This window comes from Carcharhinus amblyrhynchos, chromosome 8 (genome assembly GCF_965287045.1).
Source record: "Carcharhinus amblyrhynchos chromosome 8, sCarAmb.v2.hapA, whole genome shotgun sequence".
Lineage (NCBI taxonomy): Eukaryota > Metazoa > Chordata > Chondrichthyes > Carcharhiniformes > Carcharhinidae > Carcharhinus > Carcharhinus amblyrhynchos.
Window position 1 is genome coordinate 85,394,325 of NC_137331.1, and position 17,983 is coordinate 85,412,307.

A 17,983-nucleotide genomic window follows, 5' to 3' on the forward strand; every position below is an offset into this window, starting at 1 on the left:
TTACCCATCCCTTGAGAAGATGCCATCTTTTTGAAATGCTGCAGTCCGTTGTAGAGGGCTTGACATAAATAAATAGCTGACTAGGTCACTTCAGAGGACATTTGAGTTTGTGTCCTTGCGATTTCAGCATTTCATCTCAATTGTCTTCAACATTGAGGAATACTGATTCATCTCACGTGAGAGGGCAGTAGATTGTAATCAGCAGGAGGTTTCTTTGCCATGTTTGATCAAAACCCATGAGACATCAGGGCATCCGGAATCAGTGCTAAAGATTCCCTCATACGATCACTCCAAACTTATGCCACTGGGGCTCCACCTGTGATGATTCATTTTTGTTGGTTGCCAAATGTTAGTGAAGATGACTTTAGTTGATTGGGTTTGGTGTGCCTTTGTTGTTTCCTGATTCAGTTGAATGATCCATCAGGTTTTATTCTTGTCATTTATATAGTGGTTTGACACAACTGAGTGGCCTGCTAATCCATCTTAATGGGCTGTTATTAGTTAATTATGTTAATGTGAAACTATGGTCACATTTAACCTATGCAAGGTGAGGATAAGATCTGAAAGAATTAGTGACCTTTTTTTTCTTAAATATTCCAACAGCTTCATGGACACTTTGACTTTAAGCGAGGACCACAGAAGGAGCATTCATGTAATGGGTCTGTCAGGCTTTCTGTAACCTGAGAATCTGAGTCTGTAAGGGAAGCCTGAAGAGAACCAGACCGGTACTGCGCAGTGAAAAGGATGTATCGCACTTTGCACTTTCCAAGACCTTTCACAGGAGCTCAGTCTCAGAAGGCTCTGCTTCCATCAGAGTTCCAGAAGTGTTTTGTATATTGCTGCAGCCAGATCGATAACCAAGGACCACAACAAACACATGTCTCAATGTGCTCACATATCTTCATTTAAGCCTCCAGCTTTTTCGTGAAGCGACAGTTAGCCATTTTGCAGCACACAAATTAAGACAAGAATAAGAATTGAGAATTTAAGATTTGAGATATCCAGAAAAATTAAGAAACTGAGATGTAGAACTGCAGAAATAGAAATGAAGTTCACTGTTACTTGCTGCGGGCAAATCCAGTGAGGTTTTCTGGACAGCCTTTAGGAGGCATGGTAGCACTGCACAAGTACCAGTAAATTCTTGGGCCACCACTGAATTCAAGTGGGCTCAGGGAAAACTGCTCACAGGTGGCTCATTAATAAGCCTAACTGACATCACGCCACTGTCCGGCGAGATTTATACATCAGGTTCTTCCAGACCCCAAAGTAAATGGGGTCAATTTTCCTGATGTTGGAAAACTGCTCCCCCCATCATCATACCTATTCTGGCAAACTCTATTAAATTCCACTCACTGAGTGAAAGAGGCACATGTGAGCTGAGTGAGAAAGAAAAAAACTGAGACAAGAGAAAAAGAAACAGAAAATCATGTTGTGGGATAAGGAGGATGGAGAGAGATGTAGGTAAAAAAAAGATAGCTAATTACATCAACTGAGTAAAATACTTGTTAGATTGTACTGCTTGGTATTTTAGCTTGCTGCTGCACTTCTGCCTGACAATCAAGAAAAAGCATTTAAAAATAAAGAGCAGATGGTGAAAGACCTTGGCGAATGAAAGCTATAGTGAGTATCATCCAAATCCTGGCTGGAAATGTTGAATTTGCACAAATGAATCTTGAAATCTTAGACCTCAACAGCATCTAGAATTACAAGCCCTTCATTATCAATCTGTTCTGCTTTCTTATTTCTCCATGAGGACTGACATTTTTCCTGTTTACGATAACTTGTTGCCAGTTTATTGATGTTGTAAAAATGACATACCTTGTCATGAAGGCATTGAAAGGTGGAAGCATTAGCATTTGACAAATGAGTTCCTTGAAAGATACACTTTAATGGCATTCCAATCCACCCTTACATAGCACTGATCCCGTTCAAAGGTTAATAGAGGCTTTGGCTGGAAATGAAGACAGAAATGTGACACTTAAGTTTAAATGCAGCATACTGTGGATGCTGGAAATCTGAAACAAAAAAGTTTTAAAGTTTCCTCATCACTAACTAACTCAATAATGTACAGCTGTCAGAGCAGATTTACAGGCAAATTACATTTTTCAGAATGAAGTCCTTCTTGAATCACAGAATGGAAGTATCTCATGAGGGGAAATATCATGTGGGAGCTGTCCTTATACAAATTGCTGTTATTAAATACTTTTACATTGAAAAGCCTGTTTACAACTAATGTAAAGCTAACAACTCTTATCCTTCTCTCCCTTTTTGAATAAGATTATTAACTTGATAATTCTGCACTTACATGGCACAATTTTCAACATGAAGAGTGAAAACCTGTTGGCTGGATCCTCTGCTATCTCATGTGCAACTTATTCAAACAGCCGAGGGCTCACCATCACCTTCTCAAGGGAAATTAGGGATGATCATCAAATGCTGGCCTTGCCAATGATATGCTCATCCCATGAAAACATAAAAAAGTGTCATCAGGGCCTGGATATTCAACCATCCTAAGTTCTGATAATGTTTTTCAGTTTAGTTTATTTTATCTATACAGGAACACAACTGTACACTTTAATGTATAATTATTTTACTTTCTACAAAATAATTATTTTGTAGTCTACATAGCTCATAATTAAAGATTTTTCACGCTGATCTGTCAACCTGCAAAAACTTTACACTTTCCAATGCAGTAATCTTTGGCTTCATTATTAATTCCCATACTCATATTGGTACTGTTCAATATATTACATGGGTGATCTTTTCAACAGATTGTGAAATGAATGAGATACTTCAGGCTCAATAGATATTTAATTTCCACTAAATGTCATTTCCCCCTTCACTTCACTTTAGTACTCATGTTCCACTACAACAAAAATATCATCAACCTCATGTAATAAAAGAGTAGCTCACAAGATTTTCAACGATTACATGGCTAAAACAGACTATTCAGCCCATAAAATTTACACCAGTGTTTTTCTCCGCATGAACCATCCAATCTATTCATACTCTACATGTTCCCAAAAACAAAAGTATATATTTTTTCAAGACATTGGCTAATATTTACTATGATGATGGGTTGTGGCAGAGAGTTCTGTATACTGTGCAAATGACAATTTCTTGTTGCACTTCAGAATTTTGCCACAGAAATGTTCTGGAGATAAAGGATGTGATCCTAATGGTTCGCCGTGCTGGTTGATCACCAGCAGGGTGAGCTAGGAAGATAGCTTGCAAGGCCAAAAATTGCTTCTAGGTCCGGCGCAAATTAGTTTTGTGTCTTCCCGGCCCTGTTTTACCACTGAGAATGGTTACACACCCAGAAAGGCACAAAGCCTATTTGCAATGGATTGACTTGATTTGAACAGCATTAGCAAGTCCGGAACTGCTGCCTCCCCACCTCCCGGATGTTTCTCCATTGTCAGCAAGGCATCATACAGGCGAGAATCATTACTGCTCTGCAGTAGGGGACCAGGTGGCACCATGGCCACGCCAAGGTGATCGGATGGCATTGAAATCATTAAGTGGTTGGTGGCATAGCAATGCAATGCCCATCAAGCAATGCCAGCCTGGCATTGCCCACCTGGAACCCTGGCAGTGCCTGATTGGGCACCATAAATGTGCTAGGGGAACTGTCAAGGGGGTTGGGGCTGAGAGGATGGAGCCTGACAGAGAGTGGGAGTGAACTCTGCAAAGGAGGAGCTCTGCAAGGCAGGTGGGGTCGTGCAAGGTGGTGTGCAGGGGTGGGATGTGGAGGGTTTATGAGGGATGGTCATTACAAAGATCCATCAGTGAACTTATCAAGATTGTCCTGATACCACAATACTGGTGATCTGTGTTGGTGTGGAGGGGCTGACAATGCAACTGATGATGGTGGGGCTTGGGAGGGGTTCCAATATCTGTTGCGGGGTGGGGGGGGGGAATCTCCTGGTTCAATAGCAGAGCAGTATGCCCTGTGCTCTGAAGCCAGCTTTACCAACGTGTTTAGTCTCCACGCTCCTCAACCGACACAAAGCTCCCAACTGTTAGAAAAATTGCCATAGTGCCAGACGGTTGCAGTACTGAGCTTGCCCAAAAGACCATCATGGAGGACTCCCATTTTACATTTTAGGACACTAGGGGCCAGATTCTCTGACCTCGCCCACAGCTGGGATTCTCCGGTCTTGCTCCAATGAACAGAGATTTGACTGACTGCCAAATTCTCCATTATTGCTGGCAGCTGCAGCATGGAATGAAAGGCCAGAAGATTCCAGCCTAGAATATTTTTTGGAAAATTCCAACCCAAGTATTTGCAGAGTAAGGCCAATTCATTAATTTTGTTCCTAAGATGCACAGAGCTGGCAAAATTCTCAGATTACCGCATCCACATCAGGAAAAATTGTCCAAGTGGCAGGATCTTCATTTTAGGAAAGGGTTGAGGTGTGGAAAGGAGTCGGGTCTGCCAACCCTGGACGCAGATCAGAGATGATCACTGAAGATCAGAAGCAGCCACTGGAATGGCTGAGTGCCAAAGTGTGCTAGTTAAAAGGCCTGCTAAATAATAGGACCTCATTGGTCCCATGTGGATATAAAGAACTCTCTGCTCCTTCCATTTCCTGCCCTACGGTCTCCTGTTCTGTATCTGAGAACATTGGAGCAGCTCTGTGCTCTGTTCCACCATATCTCAGCCTTTATGCTGCCCAGAATATTTTTCCTTCTTACTTGGAGCATCTGCTGCAGCTAGATGCACTTCCTCTTTAACAGCAGGTTGGCTTTAAGAGGGTGCAGCCTCAGATGAAGTTGGGGACTGTTCTGAAGTGCGCAGCCACTTGCCTGTTGGAAGCAATGGATACAGATAAATTATGCTTCCTGATATTCACGCTCAGTTTTGGGCCTTTTGCCATTTTTCCAATTATTTTCAAATAACAAGTGAAGGACTTAAACCCTATCTTTTGACTACTGGATATTTCTTGGTGGCAAACTTAGAATTGTAACCACCTTATCAAATGCCCCCAACTATGGGCTGTATATTACATACTCCTACCACAATGTTTTGGGTGGAGGAGGGGTCACATAAAATAGGGTGGGTGCCCATCCCATTCCCACCGTACCAAATTCCTGCCCACCCTGGAGCTTATGCCCATAATATCTCCATAATGGGCAGCCCACCCATCATGTTCAAATAAGTAATCTAGTGTCAATCAGGCTTGTTATCAAGCCAATTGATCTTGATAATATTCTGCCCATGCTAATAAAAGAGTTGTCGTGCACAGTTAGGCGGGAACAGGCAACCGATTTTTTTAAAGATTCAAAGAGGGGGGAGGAAGTGGTGGGTGCTCAATCCTTGAGACTAACCTTTGTTGATTGGTGGGCAGTCCCTCTAAAATCAAAACTGTCTCTCTTCCCTCCTAGCTTCTTGCAGGCTTTACCCAACTCCCACCCCACCCACCCACCTCCCCCCCCCCCCACCCCCGCCCCCACCCCCGGCCTCCACCACCCACCCCCTGCCTTTCCCGGTCCCAACCACCCACCGCCTTCCCTAACTTTCCTCTCTGCCCAATACCCCAAACTTACCTGCTCCAGATAACCAACTAGAATAAAATACTGAAGATATATCAAAACTGTATTAAATTTTAATAGTGAAATACCTAGCAGCTTCGCTTGTAAGTGACAGGTGATTGCTGGGAGGAAAACTGATCAATTACTTGAGAAAAACTTTGCTTTCCCTTTTCCTATTGGGTACAGATTTAGTAGCCATATTAATTGCACAGATATTGCAGGATCCAGATGTTTCCCAAATAATTGAATTGCATTTACATTTTTTGAATTGATCAATTCAGAAGTTTGTCATGAATTCTCCAGAAGAGATAGCGAATAATTTTCCACTGGTTGTGACCATACTTTGCCTTTAAGAAAAGTATTTATGTCATGTTACTTGTGCAGGATTTTTTTTAAACAATCAGTTCTATTTATTGGTGCTGCTTTATCTATAACCAGTAACCACTGTTGTTACTGAAGCAGCATAATTGATGTTAATTGCTAGAATGTTTGTTTTAATCTGTACATAAGGACATAAGGACATAAGGAATAGGAGCAGGAGTAGGCCATCTAGCCATTCAAGCCTGCCCCGCCATTCAATAAGATCATGGCTGATCTGAAGTGGTTCCGTTCCACTTTCCCGCTTTCTCCCCATAACCCTTAATTCCCCTGTCTGTCAAAAACCAATCTACCCGTGACTTAAACATATTTAGCGAGGTAGCCTCCACCACTTCAACGGGCAGAGAATTCCAGAGATTCACCATCCTTTGAGTGAAGAAGTTCCACCTCAACTCCGTTCTAAACTGCTCCCCCCTTATCTTGAGGCTGTGCCCTCTAGTCCTGCTGTCCTTTCTGAGCAGGAAGAATCTCTCTACCTCTACCCTGTCCATCCCTTTCATTATCTTATACGTCTGTATAAGATCCCCCCCATCCTTCTAAACTCCAATGAGTACAGTCCCAGTCTATTTAGTCTCTCTTCATAGTCTAGCCCCCTCATCTCCAGTATCAGCCTAGTGAACCTCCTCTGCACTCCCTCCAAGGCCAAAATATCCTTGCGCAAGTGCGGCGACCAAAACTGCACACAGTACTCCAGCTGTGGTCTCACCAGTGCCCTGTACGGTTGCAGCAAGACCTCCCTGCTTTTATATTCCATCCCCCTCACTATAAAGGCCAGCATCCCATTCGCCTTCTTGATCGCCTGCTGCACCTGCAGTCTGGGTTTTTGCAACTCATGCACAAGGACCCCCAGGTCCCTCTGCACCGTAGCATGCTGCAGCTTTTCGCTCCTTAAATAGTAATCCCTCCTACTATTATTTCTGCCAAAGTGGATAACCTCACACTTGCTAACATTGTACTCCATCTGCCAGGTCCTCGCCCACTTGCTCAGCAGAAAGGTGTATAGAATAGGTGTAGGGTGATGCGGCGGCGCGGGCTCGTTGGGCCGAAGGGCCTGTTTCCCGTGCTGGGTTGTTCTTTGTTCTTTGTTCTTATATCCAGATCCCTCTGCAGACTTTCCACACCCTCCGCACAATTTGCTTTTCCACTCATCTTCGTGTCATCAGCAAATTTCGTCACCCTACACAGCCCCCTCCTCCAGATCATCTATATAAATGGTAAATAGCTGAGGCCCCAGCACTGATCCCTGTGGCACTCCACTAGTCACCAACCGCCAATCAGAATAGCACCCATTGATACCAACTCTCTGCCTCCTATTAGACAATCAATCCTCTATCCACACTTACACCTTACCCCCAACTCCATGCCCCCTAACCTTCTGAAGCAACCTTTTGTGCGGCACCTTATCAAACGCCTTTTGAAAATCAAGAAACACCACATCCACTGGTTCCCTCACTGTCTGCGAATGCACTGTTGTTATTTTAGTGTTTTCCCCTAGATTTTTCAGAATAGGGCTTGATCAGGTTGATTGGTAAGAAAAATATGCGACAGGGCAGGATTTGACTTATACAAAGAAAGTCAGGTGCTGCTTAGGATCTGTAGAGAGAAGAAATAACTCTTGGTCTGTCTCTTACTGTCTCTGAATTTGGAGACTAGGGTCTACCAGAAATTAGGCCTCTTTCTCCGAAGTTCTGCTGCTTGAAGATAGATCTTTCTCTGGAGGCTGCTGTATGGGAGACAGAAGACAGGTGTTCTTCTGTATCTGTCCAGTGGTGTTAAAAGGCTGGAAGTCTAGTAACTCATGTAAGCCTGTGTACTTTTGCTAACTTATTCTGAAGAGGAATTTATATTTGTGAGGATATTGATAGCTTAAGATTTATACTCTATCATGTTTAAGTACTTTCATTTGGTAAGATCTCTACTGATTCTTTTCTTTTTGTTATATGTTAACTATGTTATTAAATAAAATTTGCTTAAACTAAAACCTCCAAGTGGGTCTATTGAATCATATCTGGATTGATACCTTATGCTTGCCCTAATGCTAAAATCGAAAAAGTTGGGTTCTAGGCTAACTTCATAACATATCTTGTAGTTTCTAATCTGGTCCCTAATATGTTAGATAGCTTATATGGATTTCATGTCATTACCACACAATAGAGAATTTGTGAAACAGACATTTTTCCTTAATGTCACTTGAAGTAGGATATCAGATGATTCCTGTACATTCTTCAAACAGACTTAGAAATTGTGTCACCTGAACAGCTTAATTCATAAAGCATCTAGCTACATGGGTGGATTGTTCATTACAGATTCACAGTTTATGGAGCCGCTTGAGAAGTTGCCATTCTTCAAACTTGATTTAATATTTAAAAGGATGATAAAACAAAAATAGATAAGGCATACAGAACAAGCAAGTAAAATTGTATTATGTAACTAAATTAACGAACTATTAAAGTATTTCCTTTCATAATAAATTTCATTGGCCAAGAGTGATTTATGTGTCATGTAAAGTGAAGAAAGAATAATCCTGCAGCTTTGCAAAGGATCTATCTCCTGTTAAGTAGGGCCACAGAAATACAAATTTACCATAGGTCTCTTAAACAATTGACCAATTCCATCTGAAAGGAACAATAAAAAAATGGGATAGTATCTTACTCTTTGGAGATATTTGTTTAACTCCAATATTTAGCAAGGCTAAAAATATAATCAACATGAAGACTAACTGTGATCTGTTATTTGTAGGCAGGGTCCAGTGAAGCCAGAGGTCCTGTCAATTAACTGGTCAGGGAAACGATCCATTCGAAGGCTTCAGAGAACTAACAGCCTGTCTCCAAACAATACCAATTTCAGCATCCTGAACTCAGGTATTGTGCTGCCAGTCTGATGTTCCAAGTTGATTTTTATAAGTTAACATGAAAAAGCTTTTCCTCCAGGTTGTGCTCCTAGAAGTCTTTATTGGTATTATCAAGTGGTGGACTACTTAATAAATATATTCGTAGTAGCAAGCATGATTAAATTATGATGCCATTATTGGTGTTATGTATGCTTGCCAAAAATATATTCTATTACTTAATACTTCTGTCATTACTAATATGTTTTATAAATGCTTTATGTGTAAAATTTAAGCTGAACATTAAATGTACTAAAGAATGGCATTCTCATTTTTTGTATATGTAGCACGTAGCAATTCCTTCCATGTTGATGAGCAAGGAACAATATGATTTATTGTTAAAGTGTACTCATGTGAAATGTAGTTGCCAAATGTTAAGTTCTTCAGCCAACATATTAAGAACTGTGCAAAAGCAGGCAGATGGTTCTGTTTGCTGGCAAGAAAGGGAGGCAATTAAACTTAGCACTCCATTCAAACAATGACAAAAGTCTGAGGTGTAACTCTCCCATGATCCCGACGATAGATTCAGTTGTGGGCGGGGTGGGGGGGGGGACAAGAATTTGGTGGGAATGCAAAAATCAGTTTTACCCAAGCATGAATTTCTCTTACCTGCCAAGGCAGATGTCGGAACAAACTGGAACAATGCCTGGGGTTGCTTCCAGAGTTTGGAATAAAGGCCATCAGCAACCTTGGACCCCGGAACAACACAGTAGGGGGTGACAGGAGCGTCTACAGGTGAATCTTCCAGATTCAATGTCGTTGAGGAGGTCCATCTTCCAGCCTCGACAAGTTCTTGAAGATCCACCTCCTTTTTCAGGAGGTCCATCTTCTTTCTTCAAAAGTGAGTCAGTGCTGTTGGGTGCAGTTTTGATATGATGGCAGACTAAGAACCACCAGGTCTACCCCATCACAGAATACAGTGCAAAACCTCCAGTAGCATAACTAAGGAGGGTCAAGGCCAGAAGATATGGAATGTTTTCCCATTAGCTTCTGATGGCCAGAGATGACCCCCCATCCAGCCAAGTGGGGGATATTCATCACAGTCCTGACTTGTGCTTTGTTGATGGTGGACAGCCTTTGGAAAGTCAGGAAATGAGTTAGCTGCTGCAGGACTCCTAGCTTCTGATCTGTAATTGTAGCCCTTATACGGTTAATGTAGTTGAGTTTCTGGTTAATGGTAACCCCTGGGATGTTGATAGTGGGAGATTCAACAATAATAATGTCATTGAATGTAAAGGGCAATGGTTAGATTCTCTTTTGTTGGAGATGGTCATTGTCTGGCACTTGTGTGACGCAAATGTTACTTGCCACTTGTTATTGCACAGTTTCAGTATTGGTGGAGTTGTGAATGGTGCTAAATATTGTATAATCATCAGTGAACATTCCTTCTTCTGATAGTATAATGGATAGAAGTTCCCTGAAAATGGTTGGGCCTTAGACATTATCCTGAGGAACTACTGAAGTAATGTTTGGAACTGAGATGATTGACCTCCAACAACCACAACTATCTTTCTTTGTATGACTCAGAGTGTTTTCGTCCTGATACCCATTGACTCCAGTTTTGCGAGGGATCCTTGATGTGAAAGGCAGTCATTCACATCTCGTCTTGAGTTGACTATTTTTCCATGTTTAAACCAAGACTGATATGAGTCCATGAGTGGAATGGCCCTGGCAAAACCCAAACTAGGCATTAATGAGCAGGTTATTGTTAAGCGAGTAATGGCCACTTAAGGTCTTATCCTAATGCCACCCTTATTTTACAAGTGGTGTGGGGAGGCGCATGCTTTGCAGGAAGTCCAGCAACTTTAGAGGCACAAGCTGTTGTTGGGCAAAGGCAAGGTTCTCCTTTGCAGGCTTCCCCTGGGCCATTTCCCCTTTTAACCCTCTCCCTCCCAGCCTCTTGAATCTAGCACACTCACCCTCCTTTCCCAGGCCAGGTTAGGAGACCCCTGATTCACATGGACTCCTCAGAATGGTGAATCTGTAGTCCAAATAGTTGTGATCACTTTCAGTGGCTGCAAGGACTACAGATATTATATCCACTGACTGGTATCATATCCACTGACTGGGGAGGGGGCAATTTCTCCCATCCCTCAGCAGTGGTTTTGTAATGCAGCGTGCTGGGAGACTCAAGCAAAGATGATTTTGTGGGCTCCCCGTTGGGTGCCACAGTCTCCGCAAATCTCCAGCAGCTGGATTTGTGGTGTCATCAGCTCTGTGCCAGAAATCAAAGAGCTGCATAAATTACGGTGATCTTCATTACCATATATTTTAAACATCATTACTGGGTCCATGACTGAAATCCCCTGGCCAGTAGCATCTCTCTCCCCAACCCCACTAGGAGTGTTTCATGCCAGTGGTGTTTACTCTAGTTCTCCAATCGCAAGGAACTGGCGGCCCGACCCTGCTAGAGTGAAGGGGGCAATCGAGGCCCTCCAGAGAGTCAGGGATGCTCCCTGGATATTGCTAGCTTGGCCCTTAACACTGCCCAAAGGGCAAAGTGCCAATGCCCGGGGCGTACCTTGGCACTGCCCACTGGCATCGGGCAGTGCCAAGGGAGTGGGGACTAATGGGGCAGAGCCTAATGGAGCAGGGTTTCTGGAGGCAATTGATGGTGTGGGGGATCCTGCTGAGGAATCAGTGACAGAGGTAGGGGGGTGAACAATTGGGGCTGGGCACTGGGGTTGGGGAGGGGTCAGCTTGCTGGAGGGGGCCAGGGTTGCAGGGGGTTGGGACTGTGGGAGGGCTGGAGGTGGCTGGGGCTGCTGAGGGGGTAAGCGATTGAACCATGGGAAGGGGGTCACATGGCCAATAATACGGGGGCTGTGGGGCTGGCCAGCGATCGAACAGGCCAACGATTGGGAAGCTGACAGTGTGGGGCCACTGCACATTCGTCGATCTCGGCGCTGACGATCGGTGCATGTGCAGTGGCCCGCTCAGCATTATGCTGTCAGTCTCCGCAGTGGGAATAGGCCCCGCCCCAGGATTTTCAACAAGATTTACTCTGTGCACTATAGAGTGCACTAGAGTGTGGGAGATTAAATTTTGAAACTGCCGCTGAAAAAAATCAACATGATTTACTTCAGTTTTTGCATGAATTTGACACTTTGAATTTTTTTGGGGAGAATTGCACCCCACAACCTCCTCTTGTGATCAGAGTGGAGGAACCACCTTAAAGCAATTAATGCTGCCCCAGGGTTAAACTGTTGAAGTGAAGTCATTGGGATCATTGGTGGGCTCCCCTAGATTTGTCACGCGGGAAGGGTGGTGAGGACCATGCTGCCCTATAAAATCCAGGCCTTTGACAGGTATCTGGGAGATTATTAGGGAAGATTAAATGGCTAAAGAGATAAAATGAAGTTGGAAGACTGATTTAAAACTGGTTAGAAGAGAGAAATCAGAGGGTAATCTATCAGCATGTTTAGAAGTGAGCACATGGTTGAATTCTGGAGTTACTGTAGTTCATTTTGTATAATAATAATTTAGATATAGATGCGGAGGAATAATGATAAAATTTAGAGATGTTAGCAAAACAACAGGTATGGATAATTTCTTAGAAAACTAAAGGAAATTGCAAAAAGATATTGGCTGGAATCTTGCCATCGTTCACGTCAGCAGAATTTTCCCATCCCGCTGCAGCGAATGGAAATTTGGCTGGTGGCCAAATTCTCTGACCTCGCTGCAGTGGGAGCGTGGTGTGTGCAGCAGGTAAGATCACTCCCATTGATAAAATGGGGGAATAGACTGAAGAGTGACAGATGGAAATCAATTAATAATAACATCAACTTTTACTTATGTAGAAGCTTTAACATGGGAAAGGCACTTTATAAGTGTCTCATTAAACAAAATTTGACATTGAAATATATGGGGAGATATTTGCTGCACCACAGAGCCAAAGAATGGGAATGTAAGTTCAGGGAGCTCTCGAGTTCATCTTTTCTGTCTTAGGGATGGGTTAGGGTCAGGAAAGATTAAGAAAATTCACACAAAGGAAGAGATAATCAGAGACCGAGAGAAAGAGTTCGTTCGGCTGCTCTGATAATTTTTTACTTTAATGCAAAGAAAGACTGGCCAGGATACAGGTGGTCAATTCAACATTGCATACTGCTTCCAATTGCAGAGAATCTAGGTAAATAGTTAATTTATTTAAATATTTCAACCATTTGTTTGAATGGAATCTGAATATAGAAGACAGATTAAGAGAGATCAATGTTGGCATGAAGAAAAACCTTTGTTACACTGCGAGTGAGTGGGCATATGCATGACAGATACACTATAATATGGATAAATGTGAGGTTATCCAATTCAGTACTAAAAATAGGAAAGCAGATTATTATTTGAATGCATTTAAATTGAGTGAGGTAGATACTCAGCAAGACTTTGGTTTCCTCATGCCTTAGTCACTTAAAGGCTGCGCAGGGACAACAGGCAGTAAAGAAGACAAATGGCATTTTGACCTTCATGGCAAATGGATTTGAGTATAAGAATAAGCATGTTTTACTGCAATTGTACAGGGCTTTGGTGAGGTCAAATCTGGAGTATTGTGTGCAGTGAGGAAAGATTACCTTGCTTTGGAGGGGGCCAGTGAAGGTTTTCTTGGCTGATTCCTGGGATGGCAGGAGAGACTAAGTCGGTTAGGATTATATTCATTGGAGATTAGAAAAGTGAGAGGGATCTCATAGAAACTTGTATTATTCTAACAGGATCAGATAGCGTAAATTCAGAAAGAATGTTCCCGATGGTGGGGGAGTTCAGAACTAAGGGTCATAGTTTGAGAACAAGGATAAACCTTTTAGGACTGAGGTGAGAAGAGATTTCTTCACCCAGAGAGTGGTGAATCTGTGGCATTCACTACCACAGAAAATAATTGAGGACAAAACATTTTTCAAGAAGGAATTAGTTTCAAGAAGGAATTAAATATAGCTCTTGGGGCTAAAGGGATCAAGGGATATGGGAGGAAGGCTGGATATTTAGCCATGATCATTATAAATGGCAGTGCAGGCTCAAAGGGCCGAATGGTCTATTCCTACTTCTATTTTCTTTGTATGTTTCTATGTATGATTATGATTTGGGGTGCACTATCTGAAAGTAAGATGAAGACAGATTCAATTGTGATTTTCAAAAATTACTTCAAGAGAAAAATTGCATGGGCTACAGGGAAAAAGCAGGGGTGTGGAACAAGGTGAGTTGCTCTTACAGAAAGCCAGCACAGACATGACAGGCTGAATGGCCTGTGCTGTAACCATTCTATGGCTTCTATGTTTAAGGAGAACAACAACTGAAAGTATTGCATCATAATTAAGGTTGACCTCTTCCTTGGGTATGAATAATAGAAAAGCAAGAGACACATGAGCTGTTTTGTAAACCCATCCTTAGATATGCTACTCTGCCCTTTCTGTTACAATTGCATAGTGCCAGCATGAACACCAGTGGGGAAATATTTAAATCTACCAGTTGCTATTACCATTCAGGTAAATATCTCAAAGCTTCTGCCAATAATCTTCAAAAGAAAAATTTGGTGATTTTATTTCCTGCCACAAACGTTGCATGCACCACATTAAATTTGTATCAAATTTTTTCTCTTTCTTTGATTTCTGAAGGTATCCACATAGATGAGGACACCCAGTGGATGACCCAGATAAATAGACTTCAGAAACTAATTGACCGCCTGGAAAAGAAGGTACACTTTTCTTTAAAATGGGCACAGTCCATAAAAGAGAAACTTTACAAAAGGAAATGTATCATAAAACTCATTATCATAAAACCAAAAAAAATCAATCCTGATCATATTTACCAGTTAACAATTATATTAGCTTAACATTTTGTACCTATTCTTCTATTTACTTCTGATTGGCTCATTTTTTCCAAATTTATTTAATTTCTAAATGTGTGCTGTCTAAGTTTTTACATTTATTTTAACTTGTTGCAGTTAATGTACTCCCTATCAAAATTTTCTTTCAGCAGATTGTGTAATGTTCAAACTTATCAGTTAAATTTTGCTCGCATTCATTTGTTGGAAGAGCAAAAGGCTAACAGAGTAGACTAACTAAATAAAAACAAATCTTTTTGACTGCTATTATTATTGGAATCCTGTAATTTTTAATAACAATATAAAATCTTGGCAAAGTTACATATCTAGCAGTAATATTATTAAATTTACTTATTGAAAAAAGTTTAATGCATTAAAACTTTAACTTGAAGGTTTCATTTAAAGTGAGATCAATCCTTCACCTAGATATTTTGTTCCTAGAACAGTTAAAGAGAGTTACTAGCATCATTTGAGCAAAATTTCTCAGGATGTTTTCTCAAATATTTTAAAGTGAAAAAAGAACAAAGAGAATTACAGCACAGGAACAGGTACAACTAAAGCCTCCTAGCTTTCTGGGGGCCATATCCCTCCATTCCTATCCTATTCATGTATTTGTCAAGACGCCATATAAAAGTTATTATCGTATCTGCTTCCACTAACTCCCCCAGCAGCGAGTTCCAGGCACCCACCACCCTCTGTGTACAAAAAACTTGCCTCGTACATCTCCTTTAAACCTTGTCCCTTGCACCTTAAACTTATGCCTGCAGTAATTGACTCTTCCACCCTGTGAAAAAGCTTCTGACTATCCACTTTGTCCATGCCACTCATAATCTTGTAGACTTCTATTAGGTCGCCCTTCAAACTACGTTGTTCCAGTGAGAACAAACCAAGTTTCTCCAACTTCTCCTCATAACTAATGCCCTCCATACCAGGCAACATCCTGGTAAATCTTTTCTGTACCCTCCCCAAAACTTCCACATCTTTCTGGTAGTGTGGCAACAAAATTGAACGCGATATTCCAAGTGTGGCCTAACTAAGGTTCTATAAAGCTGCAACATGACTCGCCCATTTTTAAACTCAATGCTCCGGCCGATGAAGGCAAGTATGTCATATGCCTTCTTGACTACCCTCTCCACCTGTGTTGCCATTTTCAATGACTTTTGTACCTAGATCCTTCTTAAGGGTTCTGCCATTTACTGTGTATTTCTTATCTGTATTAGCCTTCCAATATGCATTGTCTCACATTTGTCTGGATTAAACTCTATCTGCAATCTCTCCACCCAAGTCTCCAACTAACCTATATCCTGCTGTATCCTCTGATATTCCTCATCATTATCTGCAAATCCACCAATCTTTGTGTCATCTGCAAACTTATTATTCAAACCAGTTACATTTTCCTCCAAATCATTTACATATATTACAAACAGCAAAGGTCCCAGCACTGGTTCCTGAGGAACATCATTTGTCACAGCCCTCCATTCAGAAATGCACCCCATCCACTGCTACATTCTGTCTTTAATGACCAAGCCAGTTCTGAATCCACCTTGCCAGTTCATTTCTGATCCCATGCGACTTCACATTCTTCACCAGTCTGCCATGAGGGACCTTGTTGAAGGCTTTACTGAAGTCCATGTAGACAACATCCACTGCCCTACCCTCATCAATCATCTTCATCACTTCCTCAAAAAACTCAGTTAGTGAGGCATGACCTCCCCTTCACAAAATCATGTTGTTCCACTAATATGTCCACTTATTTCCAAGTGGGAGTAAATCCTGTCTCAAAGAATCCTCTCCAATTACTTCCCTACCACTGACGTAAGGTTCACCAGCCTGTAATTACTTGGATTATTCTTGCTCCCCTTCTTAAAGAACGGAACAACATTGGCTATTTCCAATTCTCTGGGACTTTCCCTGTTGCCAGTGAGGATACAAAGATTCCTCTCGAGGGCCCAGCAATTTCCTCCCTTGCTTCTTTCAGTATTCTAATTTATATCCCATCAGGCCGAGGGGACTTGTCTACCTTAATGTTTCTCAAGAACCCCAATATCTTCTCCTTTTTGATCTGAATATGACTCAAACTATCTACACACCCTTGCCCAGACTCATCATCCACCAAGTCCTTCACTTTGTTGAATACTGATGCAAAGTATTCATTGAATATCTTGCCCATTTCCTCTGGCTCCATGCATAGATCCCCTCCCCTGTCCTTGATTGGGTCAACCCTCTCCCTGGCAACCTCTTGCTCTTTATATATGTATAAAAAGCCTTGGAATTTTCCTTAATCCTGCTGGCCAATGACTTTTCATTATCCCTTTTAGTCCTCCTTATTCCTTGCTTAAGTTTCTTTCTACTTTCCTTGTATTCCACACTTGCTTTGTGTGTTCCTAGCCTCCTAGCTTTGACAGATGCTTCCTTTTTCTCTTTGACTAGGCTCACAATATGTCTCGTTATCCATGATCCCAAAACTTGCCATATTTATCCTTCATCCTTACAGGAATATGCCAGTCCTGAATCTCTATCAACTTAAATTTGAAAGTCTCCCACATGCTAGATGTTGATTTGGCCTCAAACATCTGTCCCCAATCTATATTCTTTAGTTCCTGTCTAATATTACTGTAATCAGCCTTTCCCCAATTTAGCACCTTAACTTGAGGACTACACTTAGATTTATCCATCAGTACCTCAAAGCTGAACTGGAGATTAAATTTTTAAATCTGAAATTGAAGATACAAATCCTTGCCTGCTCATTTTTACTTGTTGGACAACATTGCTGTTTGACAGAACCTATGGATTCTTTTGTTAACATTGAAATAATGATGTTTTATCAAAAAAATCAGTAATTTAATCTTTGCTGGAATATGAATTAATTATCATCAGATTTCTCCAGAAGTAAGATGTTGATGAAGTGATATTTTTGCACTAGTGGCATTGAGCTCCTTTGGGCATTTTTGTGGCCAATCACCCAGCCAATGGAGACTATTTCATCACACTCCTTGTTCTGTTAGTAAAGAAGCTTTATGCAGATGTGCATTGCTTTGTTATGAGGAATTGTAAAATAAGCTGAACACTGTACAATCATCAGCAAATAACCCCATTTTTAACCTTATGGCGGAGAAAAGGCCTTTGATGAAGCAAGGGATTATAGTTGGGTTTTAGCATGCCTGAGGAACAATGATCCAAGTCTTCAACAACTACTGTATTCATTTTGGTGCTATGAGATACGACTTCAGCCAAGAAAGAAATTGTCCTGATCACTTGAATTCAATTTTACTAAGGCGTCTTGGTGCCCCACTCTGTCCTTGACAATGAAGCAGCACTTGATCATCAGTGTTACCTCACAACAAAAAAATCAACTTTTGCCCATACTTCAGTGA

The 17,983-nt window shown here is 41.6% G+C and overlaps 1 protein-coding gene across 1 annotated transcript in view; it reads left to right on the forward strand.

Moving 5' to 3' along the window:
- necab1 (N-terminal EF-hand calcium binding protein 1) overlaps positions 1 to 17,983 on the forward strand; it is a 155,955-nt gene that overhangs the window by 112,355 nt on the left and 25,617 nt on the right. Inside the window, exons 7-8 of the mRNA XM_080194956.1 lie at positions 8,653 to 8,774; positions 14,401 to 14,480. Of these exons, the coding sequence (XP_080051082.1) occupies positions 8,653 to 8,774; positions 14,401 to 14,480 (202 nt within the window). The remainder of the gene's footprint in view (positions 1 to 8,652; positions 8,775 to 14,400; positions 14,481 to 17,983) is intronic.